This window comes from Pinus tabuliformis, chromosome X (assembly GCF_031772625.1).
Source record: "Pinus tabuliformis cultivar Carrire ecotype Pingquan chromosome X, CPIR1, whole genome shotgun sequence".
Lineage (NCBI taxonomy): Eukaryota > Viridiplantae > Streptophyta > Pinopsida > Pinales > Pinaceae > Pinus > Pinus tabuliformis.
Window position 1 is genome coordinate 1,723,352,497 of NC_142308.1, and position 23,724 is coordinate 1,723,376,220.

The following is a 23,724-nucleotide window of genomic DNA, read 5'->3' on the forward strand; positions in this document are numbered from 1 at the left end:
GCCATGCATTGTGTAAAATTTGTTCCCTCTAGCCCAGGAATGTGTGAAATGTATGAAGTCGCAACATTCAAATTGCACCATACATAGTATGGTGGACGCATCCAGATCCAATATTCAATGTAAAAAATCTTCCTAGCTGAACAAAACACTAACTAGTAAATTTGGGAAAAAAAAACATATAGAAGAGATTAGATGACATACACCAACTACAGTGCAGTCCAATATTCTATATTGCATTAACCGGAGATAAAAGACATGGACTTCAAATGGCCGATGAACAATCCGTTATAATAGACGGACATATTTACCCACACTTCATTCGAATCCAAATATTTCCCGTTGGACTCGGATAGAATCCAGAATCTCGAGAAAATGCTCCCTTCAACTATATTGTGTCCAGACATTCAATAGAAATTTGAAAAAACAGAGCTCTACATGGAAAGATACTGAACAGAGACTAAATCAACGTCCGAATTTTCTTGAAAAAGTTCCCTTGCCGGGAGAACACGAGAGTAACAATGAAACTCAATAATGCAACATTATCCAAGTGGAGCAAAAATGTAACTATTTAGCATAGGTCAATCTCCCTCAATAGCAAGGTAGCGTTTCAAAATCTTCCACGAGAATGATATCACATGCTGCTCTTAGAAAGGAAATTAAAAGAACTGAATTAAACTAGGAAAACTCTCCTGCAGATCAATCCAAGTAATCACTAAACACTCATATGATCCTCATGTTACATGGGACGCATTTTAGGATAGTCCCTACCATTGAGAAAATTCATGTTAAAAATTATCTCCCGCCAGCTTTAAGCGTATTGCTTAACCTGCATTACACGATGATCAGATCAAAGCATTCAGATTGCCTGTAGGCTTATATAGTTAATTAACAAATTGTTAACAGTCTAGGAACAAAAATTATCACTGGCTGTGCTTCAAAGAATAGATGTTCAAAAATCTAAGAAACAGATAGATGATGCCTATGTGCAGAGGTAAGGAACCTCAAATATCTCATTTCAAAGCATGAAGTTACAATATTTTCTAAATAAGTTTCCCTATTGATTGATTGCAATTTAGCAGCAAACTCAGAACTGGTTGCTTAACTTGAGGTTAAGATCATGCAGATGCAAAATTTGTGAGGTAAGAGTACTTACCAATCCAATCCTTCAAACAAGCCTTCACCCTTTATTGCTGAAGTCTTGAATATAGCCCATTGCCGACTTTTGATCTTGTGCAGTTCGAGAGCCTCAGTTACTGCAGCATCGTCGAGGGCACCTGGGAGATCCTGTGTAGACAAGTAACAGAAAAAGGTAAAATCAAAAACAAAATTTCCTAAACAGCGTATAGACTACTGTAGAGGAATCTCCGTGCTCCTCTTCTCCCTTGTTTCTATGAAAAATTCTCTATATAGCCTACTGTAGAGGAATTGTCTGCTTTTCAGCAAAGTTTGTCATTGAAAGTATGAAAGATAAACTACATATAAGACACTTACGCATAAGGGCACATAAGGGATATATATATTCAGGTTTTTGGAAAGGCAGGTATGGGAATTTCTCGTTTTTCATAAGAAACACTTTTTTTCTGTTTTGACTGCAATTACAGCACATGCAAAATGTAATTTCCATTCTCATATTCATATAATTTCATCATTTAATAAATATTTTTACATTATTCCAACATGGAATATTTTAATTATAAACTTGTTTGTAACATTGGTATCAGAGCAATGATTGGGTGCCAAGTCAAGCGGCCCGTACTTACATTTTCATCACTAGTATTCAAGCTGCCACACACAACAACCATATCTTACCAGTGTACACCAAACCAATCCCCCAATACTGTACAGTGATCAAACTCAGCTCGGCCAGCAGTCAATTACCATATAATGAAGTAATTATAACATTTAAGGATGTTGGATCTGCAAGGAGGAAGAAACTGGTAACCATCGATGAACTGGTAACCATCGATGAAGTCCAAGGGGACATTCAAAGATACAGTGATGAAGTAAACTCTGTTAAAAACCCTTTCAAGGATATCAAACAAGAGCAAAAGGAATTTCAAGAAAAATTAACCAAGCAAGTAGAGGAAGCCAGTCATCGATGGAATAATTTAGTGCTATGGACAGAAGAAGACAACGCCAAGAGTACGCAAAATGATTTGGTGACTAACAGGATACTACAAAGATTAAACAAGCTTAGAGCTAGACCATTAAATTTTCAAAAACCACCAGAAAAGACAAATCCATTCCACAATAGTAACACAAGAAATCAGAAAAACGTGAGAGATCATGATAGCACGTAGTTCTTCAATAAAATAAAAATGGTATGACTGAATATAATGAGGACAATAAAAGGGTCATCATTTTGGTCAATAAAATGGAAGGAATCTTCACATCAAATCCACTACCTTCTGAGAAGGAAATGATAAGGAGAACCTCACATTATTTGAAAGCTATGTTGCAGGAAATGCCACTTCAGGTGCCATACCAGGCATGTTTCTGTACGGAAACATGGAAGCCCATGTGGTTCGGCCTTGAAATGCATTTTCGGCCATCTGAATGCATCCCATGTGTCAGAAACACAATTATACAGCCAGAAATGCATTTCTGAGCCATACTAGCAACTGTATGACACATTTCCATTACTGAATCCGTGTATTTTGACTTGGTTTGACAAGGTTTTTGACTAGGTTTGACCAAAAATGTTGAAAATTAATGCTAATGTTAGATTATTTCCTTAAACTTTCTATCTTTCCTAAGTTGGTGTTGCCTTTATTTTTCATTTTTATCCTTCTACTTAAATTTTTAACATTACCATTAATTGTTTCAAGATGTTTGAGAGTGGATCCAACCTCATCGGACGTCATACGGGGAAGGAATAATTTCATATCCCATTCAAAATTCAGTAGAATTAACAGTTTTCGAGATTTCATGATTCATAAGATTGCACCATTTTCATTGGATTCTAATCACATATGAGGATAGGGGATTGGCATTTAACCAAAACCAACAAGCCTTTTTAGTGTTTGTTAAATTCCTCTATCATGGCATTAGCAAAAATGTACCCTTTGCTCAAATCAATATCATTGATTAGGAATGTTAAGATTTTTCTACCATATTTTAAGGCTTGAAATAGGTTGTTTCATCAAAATTGGGTGATGCTTATCACTGTCCCTAGAAGATTGAGGTAGAGGCAAATGCTAGACAAGAGAGAGTGATAATAATGCTGAGGATCCCAATATAATTGGATGGTTGAACATTGCTTGTCATTTATGTTTCTCATTTTAAATGTTCATTCTCATTTATTCATAATGCTTTCTTTCTAAGTTTCAATATATATATACACATATATATTGCACGGTTTCCAAATTTTTGGGGTGTCGCATTTCTAACATGTTTTCATTTCAGAAACTTGTACCCATTTCCCAGTATCATGTACCTTAGTTTGGGAGGAGAAGCTTAAGATTGGTTCTTGTGATGGTATAAAAGATGTGGTGGATTCTCAATAAATTGCAAAATGTTCACCCACCTAACCAAACAGGGAGCAGTGGGCAAATACACTTATGAATGGAAAGTCCTTGCAACAAGAAAGTCTAGAGTCACAAATACCCAATTACTAAAAATGTGCACTGCAAGAATGAAGAACAGTGTCTGATGAATTTAAACTATGGAAACCTCAGAATGTGAATGGGGCCAAAAGTTAGCAATGCTGATCGAAAGAAAAAACCTCGGTCAACAAAGGGTAGCTTTTCAACCACCATAGAAGACAACTAGTGGTAACCCACAAAACCAACACAACAACAATAAATTCCACCACTTTGAAAGGGACAAAATGAAGAAAAACAGTTGCCACCACTGTGGTCAGAAATGGTTTCCAGGGCACCAACGTGTAGAAAAGCCTCTACGATATTGTAAAATAATGAACAGTAAAGGAGATAGAAATCCAAGAATTAAAAAATGAAATCACTATTGGGTACAAGTCAAAATCCAATAATTGATGTAACCAGGCCCAAATTATCACAGCTACCATGGCATTCACCAAGCAACCTTGAAGGGAAGGAAAAATACTACCCCCAAAAGTTATAGAACATAGTGTAAAATATATTTGATCTCACCTAACGAATATCATAAAACTAAGGATCCAAGAAAAGAACCAAAGAACCTACAATCTGTGTTGCATTGACGTTAAGAAATTTGTAGCGAAGGACTCTAAAATTAAGAGTCGTAAAATTAGGGATGTAACAATACTAGTAGATGCTAGCAGCACAATAGCTGCATATGTTAGCCTGTGGTGTACGGTGTACCTTACCAATCAGTAAGTCTCTTGTCCCCCTTAAGTTGTAATATTCCTTTAGGATAATAGTAATTTATCCTCAAGTGATGACTAAATGATTTAGTTAAGATTGCCTAGCCTAGTCGTCAAGCAAGGTGTTAGGATCTAGAGCAAATCCCTCTTAAGAGTTGGCATCACCTGTTGTACTATATATTTGGAGCTTTGGTGTGAATATAAAATGGGTTCACCAATTTACCTTTTCCGTCAAATTGTTGATCCTATCTTGTGCTCTATATCTTGATTCTTAACATGGTATGCAAGCTCATTTATTGTTAAGGGCGTGATGTCTTCATGGTAGTTTTCCATGAAGGTGGGAAATTCAAGCTTCAAGGTAGTGATCCAGGAACAATTCAAAAATTTGAAGAAATTTTAGAGTCGTATTCACTCGTTAAAACTTAAATCCCATAGGAGCTCGGAAGATAAGAAAAATCTTTGATTCAATAAAGATAACTATAATGTAAATTTAGTTGGTAGACCTGTAGTTTTGAGATCGACATATCGTAGATATGGTAGATCTAATCAAATTTGAGTAAGGCTGGCAACATGTAGCATGGACCTGATCCAACCTCTGTAACATGTAGATTAAGCTCTCATTGCAATATTTAGATCGTTTGCATCCCTTGTACCTGAATCCCCCCCTTGGCAGTGGTGGTGGTAATATTAATTGGACCTTGTGATCATCTGATTTGATTTTTCAACAATTTGGACATTGTGGTCTTTTTTGTTGTCTAGTTCTGGCGAAGAGAAAGGAACAGCTAATGGAATCTCGATCTTCCCACCCACCAAATATTGGCATTGCCATTCTTGCCCCTTAATTTTGATGTCTGACCTTAACCTTCAAACCCTAAATTATCAGTTCTAAACACAAACCTCATTACGTTCTGTCGAACACTAGTAATACAGGTTACCTGCATTTCCTCTCTCATCACAAGTCATGGAATGAATTAATTTACTTTTCTGCAAACTGAACATTCATCCATACTCTACCCAATTTGCAGAGGTGCAAAGAAATCAAACCTACATTACAAGAGAATCGAACCCATTCATGAAATTCCCCGGATAGAAGCACAAATCTACAAGGATATACAACCACATCCAAATTGGATGCTCCTTGCTATTATGGCAGTTGTTTATAGGACCTTCTCAAGATAGGTCACAAGTTTGAATGGTCAAACCATTATCTCAAGAAACTACGAATTGTGGCACGAGAGTTTCTGTAACATTCCTAATAGGAAAATACAGGAAATAATAGAGGCTATGAACTAACTGCAAACTACAATCTCAAAAACAGGCAAGCACAGGAATTAAACACCAAAAATATGAACCGAAGCTCTGAACCATTTTATTAATATGAGCAGAATGGGTACAATAAATGGTAATAGTAGAACCTGGGCTTGCTACAAGCAAACAACGCAAAAATCAGGTGATTATAATGAATCCCAAGTGTTGTAGAAGCTCCTCCCCAATTTCTGTGCTGACCCAATAAATTTCTGCTACTGCTGCCAGATAGCAAATGGAAAATCTGCCCTCAAAAGTGCTCAGAAAATTCTGAAAAATTTGTTGGTGCACTTTCTCAACAAGGCCAACAAAACCCACAAAGGGATTGGCCCCAAACCAACTCATGTGCATTTTGAGTTTATACATTTATGGGTTTTGCAATGTAAAATTTATTTGTGTGACGAAGGTTTCATGGTGAAACTTGTGAATTTCGATTAAATGGATTTACCACATAATTTCTGAAGAAAAATTCTGAGAAAATTGGCCAAATAATTTTTGGTACATTACACATCTCTACCTGATTCAGGTACCAGAACCAGCAATGCTTATCCATCTTCATCAAAGAGATCTTCAACCACAAATATCAATTCTTGCACACCATGCCATGCCTTGGGATAACCATGATGACCACCTAATACTTTCATGTGGATCCATGAGATCAAAACCACAAGCAACGAGTGAAATGTCACATTGCACAAAACAATAGAAGGGTGAGATCTTAGGTCTCTTCTCAGCCTCCCCCTCTGGGGGATCGATAGATATCATCAAGACCAATTTGGCAATGTCGAAATGTACATTAGTTCAACTTCACATGTCCTTAGAGCACTAGAGGGACAAATTCTAGGCAATTCCAGAGCAAGGCACTCTCAACCCGTATGCTATGTCACAAGGTTCGTCGAACTTTAACCTTGAGGTTTGAATTTTGGCGAACCTTAAAAAAAAATTGAGGTTCGGCGAACCTCATCAAACCTCATAGCCATTGACCAAGTCTATAGATCAAAACTCATAACTTCATGTCACAACTCAAGCTTGTAATTTATCCTTGCAGTTCCATGTCTGAGATAGCATTTTTTATGTTTACTGAAGTTGATTTCTTACTATTTTATCCTATAATTCATTTTAAATTAATATAGGTTCGTTTATATATATATATATATATATATGAACCTAATGACGAACCTCATCAAAAAATCTGAACTCAAATCGAACCTAATCATTGTCGAACCCGGACTCGAACCCGAACCATGTGACATTTCCCATATGATTACCTCCCAATTCCATAGGAGTATCGTACGAGTTTCTTTCTTTCAACCTCAGATGTTAGGACTATCCCTCCCTCCTACATCCTCCCCAAGATCATACGAAAAACCCCACCTTTGGTTCTAGGGGACTTTTACAGCGAGCCAATGCCTAATTCGCCCCACTCACCATCAGTCATGAGACTCAAGAGACCTTGACACCCTTAGCTCCATTGCCAAATTTTCCTATCTCACTCATTCTTTCTTGGCAAGCTATTGATTATTTTGTATAGTGCCACGGTTTTTTATAGGTGTGTAGCAGTAGCACCATTACTTGTTTCTTTCTTTCTTTATGTTATTTTCAGCATTTTCTAGGAGTTGTGCTTGCACTCCCACATTGTATTCATATTGATTGTACTCTTCTTCAATCCCATTGACCTACTTTTGTGGTCATTTATTGGACATTAATAAAATCATCTTATCTTATCACATTGTGTAGGGCTTAATCCACCCTAAAGTTAATTTTCTTCAAAATTGTATCATGCAACATTTGATGAGAACTTTGATTTTTATTTTCAGTATACCTTTGGATACAAGTTGAATTGCCATCTTGGTATCTAGGAATATGAACCAAGTTTATTTCCATCAATGTTTGCATGTTAATTGTTAGCCATGACAACCCACGTGATTAGGGTGATGATAGGGGCTAGCAATTGAGCTTCCTTTAATATACAGGAGACAAAAATTGACGCTTTACTATGCACTGGTGTGTCAACACCCAAATATAACTTTTTCAGCTATGGATGGTCTTCAATTGTAACTGGATCTGTAAGTATCATTTTGTAAGTATAAATCTTCGCTACTACACAATTCATTTATCTGTTACATCTATGAGATTTCCCCTATCCATCGTTTGAAAACCAACAACCTATTGCACCTATCTATAACAACTACAATAATTTATCATTATAAATTATTGCAATCACCTGCTTGTTTGCATAAATGAGTACAACTGCTCCCTTCAGTTCCTCCTCCTGCCAAAAGTTCAAGCAGCAGTATGAGACTACCAACAAAAACAAAGCTAGAATAAACATACAATTAGAAATTTATTTAAACAACTAGATATCTACTATCTACAGATAATGAACATTGAATTGACCAAAATGTCAAAATATCAGCAAAGCTATTGCAGGCTGAGCTTTCAACTTCATAGTGAGTATATCAAGTGTCAGATGCATATGTGATTGTCCACCTATCTCATTCACAGGTTCCAGTAAGCCAAAACTGGTGGTACACAACAACCATATTTGTATATGCCTAGTTACCTATACTTTAATATCTGCAGTATGAAAAAGTCAAAACAGTACACATACACATTAGCAAGCACCATATTTACTTATTATGATTCTTTCCAACAGGGGTGACAGTTTTTCACCTCGTTACTGTTTTTAGCTTCAGTTTCTCACGTCCCTTGTAGAGAGTGACTTCTATTGCTCTCTTAAATCAAGCGTACATGTTTAACTTTGTGACTGTTGCCAAAATAACTATGTTATTCAATAGTGAAACTCGTTTTGCTCCAATCCCATACTCCAGTTGCCCTAATCAATATTCTATTTAACAGCCTTCCAGTTTCTACCCAATATCTTCATGCCAATATCCACAACATACGGTTTCCTAATTTAACACCATGTTGTTTGCAATTGTCCTATACATGGGGTTTATCTCATATGTTTACCCGTGTATTTTTCATTTTTATTTATCCTTATTTTTATCCCTAAGAATTACCTTCAGCATTCCCACATTACCGTCACGACTCTGGTAGTTTCTAGTTCCACTGAACTACTTTGGTCATCTGTGAACAATTTCTTTCTTTCTACTATGTATTTCCCTTTGAATTGTAAGCCTGGACCTACTTTCTAACTGTCAATGCCAACAACGAGAGCTTTTTGAAATATTTTAAGAAAGATTTTTAAAGCTCTGATCAGGTAGTGTTCAGAAAATATTTTTGCCCAAAAGACATACCTCCAAAATAGAATGAAATTCATCTTTGGCTGTGACCAATCTCTCAGTATCACTCGAATCAACAACATAGATAACTGCCTGAGTGTTTGGGAAATAACACCGCCAATAGGGCCTTCAAACACGAAGTTAAAATTCGTCAGCTACTATAAGCGCACAAACACAGAAAAGCACAAGAATTTTCATTATATGAAAGAACTATATGAAAGTCAAAAACTGCTGTGAAACTATTCTAATTCAATATGTCATGCACCTATGTAGAAGGTGCATCTGTATTGCATTTGATGTGCATATATTATGAAATACTATTTGTTTAACTTAAATAATCCTTAAAGATCTGGCATCACAATCCTACTAATGAAACGAAAATCTAGGCCTGATAGTTATTAAATCTCATGAATAACAACTGACATTTATTTACAAACTTCATAAATGCTTACAACAGTCAACCAAAAAATACTTAAGTAAATCAATGCCAAATTTAGCAATTGCACAGTCTCACTATCTTACATAATTTAAAATTCTGGTCACCCAAAACAAACCTTGATAACCTAAGGCATTTTTATGTTAAATTATTCACCAAGAGTAGTAAGCATTTCTAATATTTTAGTAACAGCCTAGTCAATACTCCTGTCAAATGATTGTCACAATATAGCCCCGTTTAGTGATATGACTAAGACAGGAAAGGTGGATGGATAGATAGATAATTACCGTGATTACATGTAATCAATACAATTTTAAAGTTTCTATTTTACAGCAATTTTATTACTTTTTATTATTTACAAATTATCTCAAAAAACCCTTTTTTGGGCACAATATTTACTCTTGAATTCCTACGAACATCATGCAAAGATCTTCACCCTCAATGACTTTCACAAGCATGGACCTACAATGGGAAGCATGGACTTTTGCACCATAGACCAAGGTTCCATTTCCCATGGGCTTGTCTAGCACCTCGAGGTAGCCATGGGAATGCCTGAAGGTCGGGGTTGAAGTTTTGAACATATGACAATGTGTAGTGAAAGCACCTCAAGATGGAGTGCCCATACATCTTGCTAGTGTAAGTTGGCATTTACACCAAAAGTCTCTGCAATGGTTTACTCGAGTCAAACAGCAATTGCCCGATATTGTACTTCAATTTGTCAATAGTCCCGAACTCCTTGTCAGACTACTTAACCGGACTTGGTTTCTCCAAATTCAACTAACACAGCAGGAGGTCTAACATTAGGCTCAAACTTATAATCTACAGAGACTATTACTACGCCATATAAACAAACGGAATAGGAATACAACACTGAACAATAATCTGTAGAACCATCACTCAATGGTGAGTCTACCCCAGTATGCCTCTACCTCCAACCACACCTTAAAATATGTAATACATTAGTGTAAAGCTGTGATCTTTCATATAAATTATTGCTTTATATAATTGTATTCACATATACTATTGACTAACCCATTTCATCCTACAATACTCTAACCATATAAAATTAGGTGTCCTACCTAATCACTAAATCATCAATTTGGAGTGTGTAAGATAGGTTAAAGTGTCATTGACAAAAAAACGCCTTAGGTATGACCACACATTCAAGTTGGGCATCAATCAACACATCTTTGAAACACCTTAAGGCTTACAATATTCAATACATTGGTTTATATAGTCACGCAAAGTAGTGATCATTCATATGAATCACTATTTTATATAACTAACCATTAACATATATTATTGACCAACCCATTTCACCCTATAACCTAAGTCACCTAACACAGGGACACAGGACACGAGGATTCAAGTGTCCGACACGGGCAAGTTGATCCCCTGGAACAGGACACGTTATATATTATTTTGTTAAAATATATATATGTATATTAAAAATTAGATATTTCTTACACAACTTCTCATTCATGAAAGAAATTCATTGATCCAAACATAGATATTCATCTAGATGTAAGTTTTACAAAGTAACATTATGCATACAAATACAATTGTGACATATTCATCAATGATCCAATAGGAGAAAGACAAGATATTGTAGTTTTCTCATTAAGTCATCAAAATCAAAATGTGTTACATAGGTAGTAGCAATGCCAATGGCAAATAGAAATAGCAAATACAAAACAACTACAAGCCTCAAGGCAGTAGGTAGCTCATGAGTCATCAATAATCATCATCAAAATCAGCATCATTGTCATCATCATGGTCACCACTGCTCTCCATGTGAGGAGGGAATCTGCGAGAAGCTGTGGAGGATGACCCCTCTACAGTATCACCATCATCAAAAGTGACAGGCTCTAGCACTGGCTCATTAAGATCTAAGTTGGACAATGCCAACTTAACACTGTTGTCCAAACCCATATCATCAAGAAAGACATCCCACATCTTTGTCTTTCCCTTCAACCACTCATTCCTCTGCTTGTAAATAAGACGAAGATTGGTGTGCACATACACCATTGTCTCTGCCCTAGATTGCTCAAGCCTGCTCTTCTTGACACTATACAAATTCCCATATGTGCTCCAATTCCTCTCGCAACAAGAGGATGAAGTTACCTGAGAGATGAGCCTCATTGCTAACTACTGCAGAGGAGGGCTTGTTGCCCCATGAGTTGCCCACGAAGAATAGGGCTTGTTATCCCCCTGTCTCTAATCACATCATATCCTGCAAATCGACCAGTGCCAGTGGAAAACCCTAGAAAGGCATTCTCCACTTCATCAAGGGATGCTCTATCCTAAAAAATCCACCTCAATGCATCCTTCCTCCCCTATGAAATTTCACCATCCATGTGAGGAGGGAATCTACGAGAAGGTCCACCATTCAACCACTCATGGTTGTAGTATTTTGGGTTCAATGAGTGAGCCAAACAGTGCAAAGGTGTGCAATTCTTGGCCCGTCTATTAACAAGAAAATCCTGTATGGTGGTGAAGAAGGCCTCTGATGATGTCTCATACTCGGGGCACTCACTCTGTAAAATAATGCTCCTCGCAGACTCAATCATAGAATCCCATCCCTCATAAACCTCTCCTAGGATGGGTTGGTCTGTATCTGCAAATCGTAGCAAAGAAATGATAGGGTCCGTGATCTTAATAAGTAAACCTACCCTCTACAACCAAGCATCATCTAACACTATGTATTTCAATCTTTCTAGGGTTGCTTGAACTGTCTTTCTCCAAAAAGATCAAAATTTTGAAATAAACATGGCCCCAAGAGTAGCCTTGACCTCCCTCAACCTCTTCAACATGATGAATGAAGAGGTAAACTATGTATCTACAATCTTCAACAATGATAGATTGGTGTACTCCTTGTAGATTGTGAGGGCATTTGTATGATTTTGTACAAAGTTGTGGATATGTCGTGCATCCTCAATAATACTTCCAATCAGAAGCAATAGATTTAAGTGCTAAATTCAAGGAATGGACAATGCAAGGTGTCCAAAATACTTGTGGATATTTAGCTTCCAAAATCATGCCAACAACCTTGCAAACAAGTGCATTATCTATAATGATTTGCACACAAGAATCAATACCTACATCTTCAATAACTTTAATGAACAACTCACCCATATATTGTGCATCCTTGTATTGTCCAAGTGCATCCACTAATTTCAAGAAAATTGGACCATTCAAGGAAGACACCATGAAGTTGATGAGTGAGTGGCATAGTGGATCTGTCCATCCATCCAAAACGATACTAACACTAGATGTTGGCCATGCTGATATAATAGGCTCAAGCATTTTGTCCACCTCTTTCTTTGCCTTAGTTGACAATGTGTTTCTAAGCTTCTCTGACCCAGGAGGCACATACCCTAATGGAGCCCCTTGAGTTAGAGCTCAGCACATCTCAATAAATAAAGGTGAGCATGCAACATTAAAGGATACGAAATTCTGATAGAAAAAGAATGCAATGGTGAGATCAAGCTTTTCCTATTTCTCTTTCTGAAAAATCTTGTCCATTAGACCAACTGCCACTGCCTTTCTTTTTGTTGCTTGTCCCCCACCAAAACTCTCAAATGGAAATTTATTGCTACTTTTCCTCAAGAATGGAAGGGGATCATCATTCTTCTTCTTCTAAAATGTTGCAACCACCTTTGCCATACCAACATTGGCCTCTTTTTCCATTTCTTTCCTCTTAGCTAAAGACACCTGTGTACATGTTGCAATTCCACAACCTAGTAAAGCCAACAAATGAGATTTCACACAGTAATATGTGCTCATGAAATAATTGTTGCAATTCCAAGCAACATTGCCTCCTCCCTTCAACTTGCTACCTGGCCCTTGCTCTCTTGTGACATACTTCCACAAGGGATATTTGTTATCTTGAGCCTGTTGTCTTCCCTCAACATTTGAAGTTGTTGTTGCATCCCCACTTCCAATGGAGGGAACACTTAAAGACCCTGATGAAATTGGAACAGGAGGGGCATCTCCAATGGCGACATTCTTCCCCTTCCTTTGCCCCTTCCCTGTTGCCCTTGATTGAGCCATGCATGCTGTAAAAAAGTAAATAAAAAATGAACAAACTTGTAAAGAAAATGCACATGCAAACTGTTGTAATAAAAATGCAAGAAAAATAGAAACAAAATGCACTTACCTGTTGCTTGAATTGCCTCCAAAATGCTCCCAAACCCTTTGTTATTCGCTCCCACACACCCACAACAAGAGAGACAGTGAAAAGTGAGGGTGAAATTGCCCAAAACTGCCCTTTATGGGCCGCGCATTGTACACCAATCAAGGGGACACATGTCCCAGAATCGGAACACGACGGGCTCGGTCCCTGAACACGATCGAACACAATCAGAGGACACGTGTCCCACCGAATCGTGTTTGATTCGCCCGATTCGGGACACGCAGAGGGTTAAGGTAGAATCTAGTTTCTTTGCCTATAACTACTCTTACCATATAAAATAAGGTGTCTTGCCTAATCATTCAAATCACCAATTTGGTGTAGTGTAATATAGATTAAAGTGTCATTTACACAAAATTGAATTAGGTATAAGTGAGCATTGAATTAGGTATAAGTGAGCATTGAATTAGGCATAAGTGGGCACACATCCAAGTTGGGCATCGCTCAGCACAGAAATTCTTCTTTGACGAAGGAGTCTTTTGTTTCTATCTTTAATATCCTTGATGTGATTTGGCACAAATCCATCTTGTATTCATTAGGATATTGCATCACCACACATTTATGACTAATCACTCCATAAGCACATCCCCATTTTGATGACTTAAATGCATTAGTGTAATTGATCCTCTAATATTAAATTAAAGCATTCATGTCGATTCCTCACCACAACATCCCACACAACAAATAACTTGTTGCAATTGCTAGATATAGATAAGAGCTTGGAGACAAACAATGAACTGTGTCACTTCACTAAATTCCACTAATAAATATTTTTTAATGTCCCCTTCTTCGTAGGTATTGTCAACAACTTATTTATCTCTTCAACTACATTAATTTCGTAGTTGTTCTCTATACAAGGCGACTATAGAGGATATCCACTAACATTGCATCCAAATCACTTGGACCATTTTACCCATTCCCAACACCCCCCCCCCCAACTCCCCTAAGGGACACAACCCCAAGAAGGCATTCTACTTCATGCAATGAGTACTTTTGTCAAATCTATGTATACTCAGAGATATCATAGCCTTAGGATTCCTCTTAGCCAATTCAAGGTTTGCTTTCACCATCTTGGATCAAGACAATTATTAGATTTTGTGGTTAGGGAGGATTTTTCAATTATTCCACTTACAAGAGATTGAGAGAGAGAAATGTGAAAATTTATAAATCTAACACATCAGAAACCCCTACTGCAATATCAGGTTTACTATCTCCTACCTGTTCTTTACATTAACAAGTTATTTAATAACATAAACATCGAAGTAAACATAATTGCAGCCTTCACAAATATACAAATCAACAACTGAAATCAACTGAGACAACACAAGGGACACCTTATTTTCTGGACAATCGTCCCCAGAAAAACCCAATGCGGGAAAACCAGTGCAGCATATATGAGGCTTTTATTATTAAGCAAATTTATGAATACAACTAGGGGGCCAGAAATGGCTCACCCTTCAGAGAATATCCTTGGCAGTAGTACCTCTATCCGGAGACAGATATTCCGGCAAATCAGCAACCGAATGATTAACCCCACAATGACTCTGATTGTTCCTTGTGCTGGACAACGAAAGCTACTCCAAGCACTCCTCTGGAACTGCGTCACCCTCTCTGGAATTGTGTCACCCTCTCCTGGCTGATCTGCTCTCAGTCTGTCCCACAGAACCTCCTCAGAGCAGCCTCTACAGCCCGTTGCATCAGCCTATGTGGCTTTCTGCGTCCTCTGTGTCTGCCTCTACGGCTTCTGCGTGCTCTGCGCTAACCTCCTTAGCCTCTGCGTCAGCCCTCCTAGGCTCTCCGGTGCCTCTTCTGACACTTTCCTACCTCTCTGATATGTATTCTTCAACCTTGGATTGAAATCCCTTGTTGAACTGCCCCTCACTGCAACCGATCTCTAACTCGATTTCCTCAGCAAACCCAGCCCCAGAAAATGGAATTCTTGATCTCTCTTGGTGTGTCTCCAACTGAACCTCAAGCCTCCTCTTATACTTTTCTTGTTGACGATTCAACGGGCGAGATTAAGTCCCTAATCAATGGCTAAGATTAGATCTGGCTTGATCCTCGCCTCTTAGAACTTTCTCACCCATTTTTATTAATACACATTTTTAATTTTCTTATGTTTAGACTTAGGAATGCCATTAAAAATATTAATTATTTTAATCTCTCTTCATCCGGGAGGAATTTCTTCAAACGATTTCTGGGGCTTGGAGATCTCATGTGCCTTAGCCTCTCCACCAATTTTCATGGCTAGAGCACATCCAATGCTACCAAAAATCAACATTTCCTCTTAACGAGGAATGTGCTCTAGTAATGCTTCACCATAGAAACATCACACTAATCTTCTGCATCGGTACCTGTGTTGATGCTTGGCCTGCTGCCCCACATCCACTGCACTGTTGCTTCCTGTACTGTTGCCCATGACACTGCCACTGCCATTGCTACATCTATATTGCAGTTCCCTCTCAACACACTGCATCATGCTGCCCATATCATTGCCACTGCTAACTGTTGCACTGCAACTCAATTACCGAGAAGTAAGTAACTGACTTCACCCAAACACTGACATCTCGGTCAGTCTAGAAGCCTCGTGATGCTGAAGCTACCTCAGCTGTTATCCTGTGCTCCCTCTGCTGCCACTGAGCTGTTGCAAACACCTCTGTGCCCCTCGCACTGCTGCAACCTCCACGACGTTGCCTTCGATTTCTACACTCTAGCACTGCCTTGTCGCTCCATCACACCTTGCTCCACCCAGCACCTGTCATCATACCACTGTCTTTAAGGGCTCCCGTAGTCGGATGTAATCCAAGAGTTTGGGCACCTCAAGGATCCTGCCCTAGCGTGTAGTCCTCTTGACTACAACTCGATGTCTCCCCACCTCTTCTCTAGAGGTGCATGAGCACTCATGGCACAATCGTCATCAGTCTCGACATCCTTCTCCACCTTTGCTGGAGCTACCTTTGAGTCAGAAGCTTCTCCCTTGCCTTTCTTCCTGGGGCACTGAGAGGCATAATGTCCCAACTCCCCACAGTTGAAGCACTTGACCTTGGAGATGTCTTTCTTCTTCCTCTTTTGAACCCCTTGTTGTCCCGCAGATGCTAGAGTTGCATCCTCCTCCTCCTCTTTCTTGACTCGAAGTCCCTTACCGCTACTCCTCGCCTTGGTCAACCTCCTGATCTCTTCCTGTCGAAGAGCTTTCCACATCTCCTCCCAACTGGGGAGAGTCGCTCTGCCGAAAATGCTTTGGACAAACGTCTCCCAGTCCTCGGAGATTGCATTTAGAGCAGTCCTAACCATAAACTCTAGATCCGGTGTAGACCCCACGGAAGTAAGTTGGTCGCGAATTCCTTGCAACCTGAGAAGGAACGGATCTATCTCCTCTCCTTTCTGCATCTGATATGACCTCAATTGATTCTCCAATAACATCTTCCGCTGCACGGAAGAGCCCTAGTACAAGGTGGTCAGGGTCTCCCACATTTCTCTTGTTGTGTTCTTCTCAGCAATATGTGGTATGACATGATCTTTGACCCCGTCTAGGATCATGCATTTCACCTTCGCCTAGGCCTCCTCATACTTCTCATTTGCAGTCGGGTCAACTGGGACAGCAACTGTTTTCAAGGCATAGTCCTTGATGCAATGTTTATCCAGGATTGTCAGGATCTTGGCCTTCCAAATGACAAAATTGGAAGCCCCATCCAATCTGTCCTGATCCTTCAATCCGTTTACTGCCATCTCTGCTCCTCTTCTAGACTCCCTCTGAGTCTCGACTTCCCTCCTGGAAATCCTTCTGCCAACTATCGAATCACTCCTCTCCAATCCCCCTTTGCTGCTGCAACTCGGATCTGGATTTCTTGGCTAGAAATTCGTCGAGGTAGTGCTTCCCTCTACCTTGGTTCCGTCTCCTTAGACATTGTTCTACATAGACAGAAACAGCGTCCCACCAGCTCCTCAAGTCACAATCTACACAGCTCCCTTAGCCATGACAATTGAGGAACCTGAGCCCTTCAGGCTCTGTGCAATCATGGTGTAGGTTGAATCTGCTCCTCCTGACCAACTGCATCAATCCTTCCTAGCTGAGAAGGATGACGTGGCTCTACATGAGCCTGTTCTGCCCCTCTCTACCTCTGCGCTGGCCCTTCTCCTAGCTCAAAATGCTGATGCAGGCTCTGCGTCACCCTCTTTGCACTGCGTCACTCCTCTTGCTTCTTCAGCTCTGTAGCAGTGCTGTCTCTCGGGACAACTGCTTCTCTACTGCAAATTCTCAGATTTATTTGGTTGGTGTCTTCAGTCCTCTTTGATTTGCAATCGCTCTGATACCATGTGAAAAATTCTAAATCTAACACATCAAAAACCCCTATTGCAATATCTGGTTTACTATCTCCTACTTGTTCTTTACATTAACAAGTTATTTAATAACATAAACATCGAAGTAAACCAATTGCGACCTTCACAAATATACAGATCAACAACTAAAATCAACTGAGACAACACAAGGGACACCATTATTTTTTGGACAATCGTCCTTGGAAAAACCCAATGTAAGAAAATTGATGCAACGTATATGAGGGTTTTATTTTTAAGCAGATTTCTGAATACAACTAGGGTGCAAGAAATGGCTCACCCTTTAGAGAATATCCTTGGCAGTAGTACCTCTATCAGGAGACAGATATTCCAGCAAATCAGCAACCAGATGATCAACCCCATAGTGACTCTGACTGTTCCTTGTACTGGACAGCGAAAGTTGCTCCAAGCACTCCTCTGGAACAGCGTCACCCTCTCTCGATTGATCTGCTCTCGGTTTGTCCCGCAGAACCTCATCACTGCCATTGTTTTACAAAACGGGCGGGTTGAAACGGAAACGGTCGTTTCGGACCGTTTCATTAGCCCACAGCTTGACCCGGCCCATGACCCGGCTCGGCTGACCGAGTCAGCGATGACTCGGCCGAGTCATCCAATGACTCGGCCGAGTCATTGCTGACTCGGTCAACCCGGCCGGGTCCGTATTGACTCGGCCGAGTCATGGAAAGGACGGCTGGGCAGCGATTTTAATAAAAAAAATTCATGTTTTTGCTGATATTTGGTAAAGGTAAGTAGGGGTCAAGCAAATTTTCACTTGGATGCATCAGTGGGGTTGCACATCAAAAGAAAATCACACTCAAATAGCCAATGTGATGCAATCTTACACACTCTATGCACTCTTTTGCTACATTGTGCTTCATTTCTTGTTGTTTAAGGTTCCAATCTTTCCTGTTAGTTTGCCATTCACATTTTTTTGCTTGCCCAGTGACCTCTTGCTTACCACTATCTCATGGTATCCTCATTCACCATAGATGCCTATACCACAATCAGTATTTGACGGTATCCTTGCAAACATTTTTGCACAACCTTCAGATATGATCTGTTGGGTAAAATGAAAAACACGCAAACTTATTAATTTCCAGGATGTAAAGCTGGCACTCTTGGTCATACTAGTCTGTGGACTCTATAACAAATTGAAGATTAAAGGAATCAAAGTTAATTGTCTGACACAATCAAAATTAACTGTCTGACACAAGGCAAAGATTAAATGCTAGTCAAATACTCAAGTGCATGGCTCTTTAAAGTCTTTCAGCAAACTAATTCAGGCAGCTTTAGGGAAACCTGATTCAGCATTTGATTTTTGAACCTTCTATCTACTGGATATAACCGTGTGAAATGTTCATTTATGTGACTCACCTCTTAATATGGAATTGAATGGTTGTCTTCCATGTATATTATAATGTTGTGTGTTTGGAAACTTGAATGAAAATCTTTAAAATTATGTTTAAAATATTTAAAATTATGTTTTTTTATAAAAAAAATAAATATTTAATGTATTTTTTACAACGACCGAGTCATTGAAATCGAGCCGGCCGAGTCATTACCGAGTCCGAGTCCGAGTCGGAGTCGATCCTCGGCCGAGTCCGAGTCCGAGTCCGAGTTGTAAAACATTGATCACTGCAGCCTCTTCAACCCAGTGTCAGCCTCTACAGCCCTCTACGTTGTTTGCATCAACCTCTGCGGCTTTCTGCGTCAGCCTCTGCGTAATCTGTGTCTGCCTCTACGGCTTCTGCGTCCTCTGCGCTGCCTCTTCCGACACTTTGTTGCGTCTCTGATATGTATTCTTCAGCCTTGGATCGAAATCCCTTGCTAAACTGCCCCTCACTGCAATTGATCTCTAACTCGATTTCCTCAGCAAACCCAGCCCCAAAAAATCGAATTCTTGATCTCTTGGTGTGTCTCCAACTAACCCTCAAGCCTACTTTTATACTTTTCCTATTGACGATTCAACGACAGAGATTAAGTCCCTAATCAACGACTAAGATTAGATCTAGCTTGATCCTCGTCTCTTAGAACTTTCTCACCCATTTTATATTAATACACATTAATATTTTAATTTTCCTAAGTTTAAACTTAGGAACCCCATTAAAAATATTAATTGTTTTGATATCTCTTCATCCAAGTGGAATTTCTCCAAACGATTTCTGGGTCTTGAAGATCTCATGTGCCTTAGCCTCTCGACCAATTTTAATGGCTAGAGCACATCTGATGCTACCAAAAATCAACAAGTAGCTCACCTTTAGGTGTCCCATTTACCATAAGGTCGAAAGAAGGTTCCATTGCCTCTATTGAGACTTCAGCCATTTCCTCACTACCACCTTCTTCCAAAGATGCATGGCTCTTTTTATGAGAGAGGTATTGGTACGCTAGAGACAAATCTTATGAGGACCTCTCACAATGGACTCCAATAAGCTAAACACTTCTTTTTTTCCTTCTATCTCATTATCAATGGCAACAAGTGGCAAACAAAGACTGAAAACACATCCACCAAGAGATTAGTGATACCACGCACCTCTCAATTTTTTGCTCAAACTACACCACAAAATATCTAGTGAGTTCCCCTTCGATAGTACAATTTGGTTGCCTCCACCCATTTGGAGAACAATCTTTCATCACTAGGTTCTTTGCAACAACCTCAAGTGTTAGGAGAGACCCTATAAATCATTCTCAACTCCCTCCAAGAGTTACATAATTGGGTATAGCCCTCGACTCTCCCTTTAGAACATCGTCAAGCAATGTATTATATCCTTCTATGTGATTGGTGTTATAATAGGGACATTTTATCTCCCTCCTCTACTTTTACTTATACTTCCACTTTTGTTTCTGATGCGATCATTGGGGCTTCCTCTTCCCTTTTGTTTTGCACCTATTTATGATGACGAGTAACCCTTTACCATATTGTATTTATGCTTATGCTTTCGGCTATTTCTCTTTTTCAGTACTTTATTATTTCATTTTCTCCTTTAGATTCTAGGAGTTGCTTTGGCACTCTTGTAGTTTGTCAATATTGAATTGTACTTTTGAGTCCCATTACTTACTTTATTTGGTCATCCATGGGCATTAAAACTTATGTATACCATCATTTTTTCTGTTGTCCTCCCATTTGTCTTCACCTTTCTCATTGCTTACCCTTTTTAAGATTAGAATTCATACCACATTAAATAGCACCGTGCATTTTCAGTTGTCAAACTCATCCCTTTCCTAGTTTTCTTGAAAAGCAAAGGTTGTAATTTGATTGTAGCACTCTTTCCAAAGCTTGATAGATAATGCACATAAATAATAGCAAGCCTGCAAATAGAGAAGAGCAAAAAAGAGCAATTACTTGATATGATTCATATGGTAAATATAAATACATAACGATGCCTCATGAGATAGACAAGTCACATAGAACCACCTTATAAAGTTAGGGCATGACTTAATAGAATTATGACCTAATATTACTTATGACATGTGCCTTTATTAACCTAAGGCACTTAACTTTATTAAATTCCTAACACTAGAGTATTAAACTTTAAAATAGTCATAAGGCCATCATACTAAGCTAAGTCTCATAACTTCCCTTAATGGTCATAAAGCAAACATTTGTCCTATAATACAAACATATTGGACCAAAGGCAATAAAGAAGATGTCAACATCCTACCTTTAAATGGACTTCAGTCTGCAAATATCAGAGTCTAAAGCTACCACCAAATGAGAAGTGATGTTGATTATAGGAATATAATGCAAAACAAGTCACTTTACCAACCTCATCTCTGACCATTGATGTGTCAAACAGATGAGAATCAAAGTTCACTAAAATCTCCATCCCACCTATCACAAATGTAGAAAGTTGATTTCTTGTAGAGTAACTTCACACATACACTTGACACTACCATGTTCTAATCCTTGAACTTCACAATTAGATGTACTTGTGATTCCAAAAGCACAATTCAATTGCAATCCATTGACATTATGATTGTTTTCTTTCTGAGTTTTCTTACTCTAATGGGAGTTATCATATTTCTCACTAGGCACTAATGTTATTAGAACCATTTGAGTTGAAATGACTATAAACTTGACCTTTTTTAGGAAATCACTAGTCCAAGATGAGCATTCAATGCTAGATATATAATCCATGTTTGACTCAATCTAACTCATCCCATTAAAACACTTGCTTCACCAGGTCAGGTTAAAACATGAGTGTTAGTCGCCAAGTCAATGAAGCCCATGCAAAGAATAACTCCATAAAAATGCACATTACAAAGCAAAAACTCTACACTACCTAGACCCTTATCAACCTTACTAAAAGCCCCTCCACACCTTTTCTATCTCATATGGATTGCCGAGAGATGATAAATACCTTGCTTGGCAACTCACTATTGTAGTTGATTTGGCACTAACTTGAAGTTGATTTCGTCACTTAAGACCTCCAAATATCTCTACAATCGATGCAATCTCCTCCTTGGAACACCTATACCAAGGTTGTGATGACTTTGGGTCGCACTCATGGATCGTGGGTAAGTCATTCATCTGTCCTTCCAAACATTCCAACAACCTCATCTCATCAACTTTCATTGGTTGCTGCTCTAGGATATCCCTCAAAATCCTATCTGTCAAAAATTGTCAAAATGTTCTTATGGTCTACCAAGATGTTCTCTACCTTGCCAACCTTCTACTCCAATTCACAAATCCTTTCTCCACATTTGAACATCCTCCTCTTTTGTTTGGGGACACCTCCATCTAGTCCCTAATCATTTCCTCCAACCAGGCACATTGAAGTAACCCATGCTCCTTGTTACCCACTTCAATGGGTAACACCTAGGAGAAAAAACTTCTCCTCTTTTGTCAGCTAACAAGCCTATTATACTCCACAAATAGCTTTGCTTCATATCTCTCCACTTATGCTCTTATCAACGCTCTCTCCTATGTAACATACTTATTGAAGGAAGTTGGGTAATCTATCAAAAGGTACACTAACCATTTCAATAATCATTTGCTTTTATTTAATGTTAAGGGCATTCTAATGTGGATCACAGGTTGAGTTGGACGAGTGACCGTTTTTTATTGTATCCTTGTTCCCACACTTCACCTGGGAGGTTATCATTTGCCCCTAGTCCAATGTGACCTTCCCTAAGGCCTTTTCTTTCCACTGTTCAAGAGCGGCACAAATAGGATCAATAACTGCTACATGTTTAAGGGGCATTTAAAAAGTATAAAGCAAGCTAGTCACCCAAGCTATGCAAGAAAGAAAAGAAAAATCATTAAAGAAAAGGCGCACGAGAGGGGCAAAAAAGTAGGATGAGGAAAGGGGTAACTTGCGCCTTCACGATAGCTTCCTTTTATCATCATTACACTCAAGTTGTTGCACCTCTTTCCGCTAGCACCAAGGCAGTGGCATCTTCCTTAAAGCCTTTCCCATCCATGTACATATTTATCACATGCACCTATGGATTGATGGTCCTACCTAGGAACTATCCTTCTCTTGGAGTACGAGGCACCTAATAGGGTTAATTGTATCATCATCCCTACCACGAGTGTGGTAACTTTCTTACAAATAATCAGCTAGAAAGGCATTTGGAGCCAGGGCTTGTGTGAAGTACTTTTGTGCCCCTAGCATTGAATATGATAGCATAATAGTTTCTTTACCTAATATGTTGATCTCACTTAATCTTGAGGGTTTGTTTCGGGTGGTTTCTTACAGATGCATTATATATCCCTTGAGGGATGGCTTGGCCCTTCTGTAGCATAATTGAGGAGGATGTCTGGCCCAACATGAAAGCACTTGTGACCTTGCATTCCCAAGTATTTCCCCTCCAAATGTGAGCATTGGTCTTGAGGAAGCCCTCACATGGATGAATAACACCTTCCACACCACCATATGCTAAAATGTTAAGCCAAGAAGTCAGG

General features: G+C 39.0%; 1 protein-coding gene across 1 annotated transcript in view; it reads right to left on the reverse strand.

The window, feature by feature from the left end:
- Positions 1 to 458: 458 nt before the first annotated feature.
- The window catches only part of LOC149146657 (ADP-ribosylation factor 1), a 100,801-nt gene continuing 77,535 nt past the window's right edge, over positions 459 to 23,724 (reverse strand). The window contains exons 5-8 of the mRNA XM_089453255.1: positions 8,869 to 8,980; positions 7,833 to 7,880; positions 1,154 to 1,284; positions 459 to 826 (exon numbers count right to left, since the gene is read on the reverse strand). Coding sequence (XP_089309381.1) covers positions 793 to 826; positions 1,154 to 1,284; positions 7,833 to 7,880; positions 8,869 to 8,980 — 325 coding nt within the window. The 3' untranslated portion in view covers positions 459 to 792. The remainder of the gene's footprint in view (positions 827 to 1,153; positions 1,285 to 7,832; positions 7,881 to 8,868; positions 8,981 to 23,724) is intronic.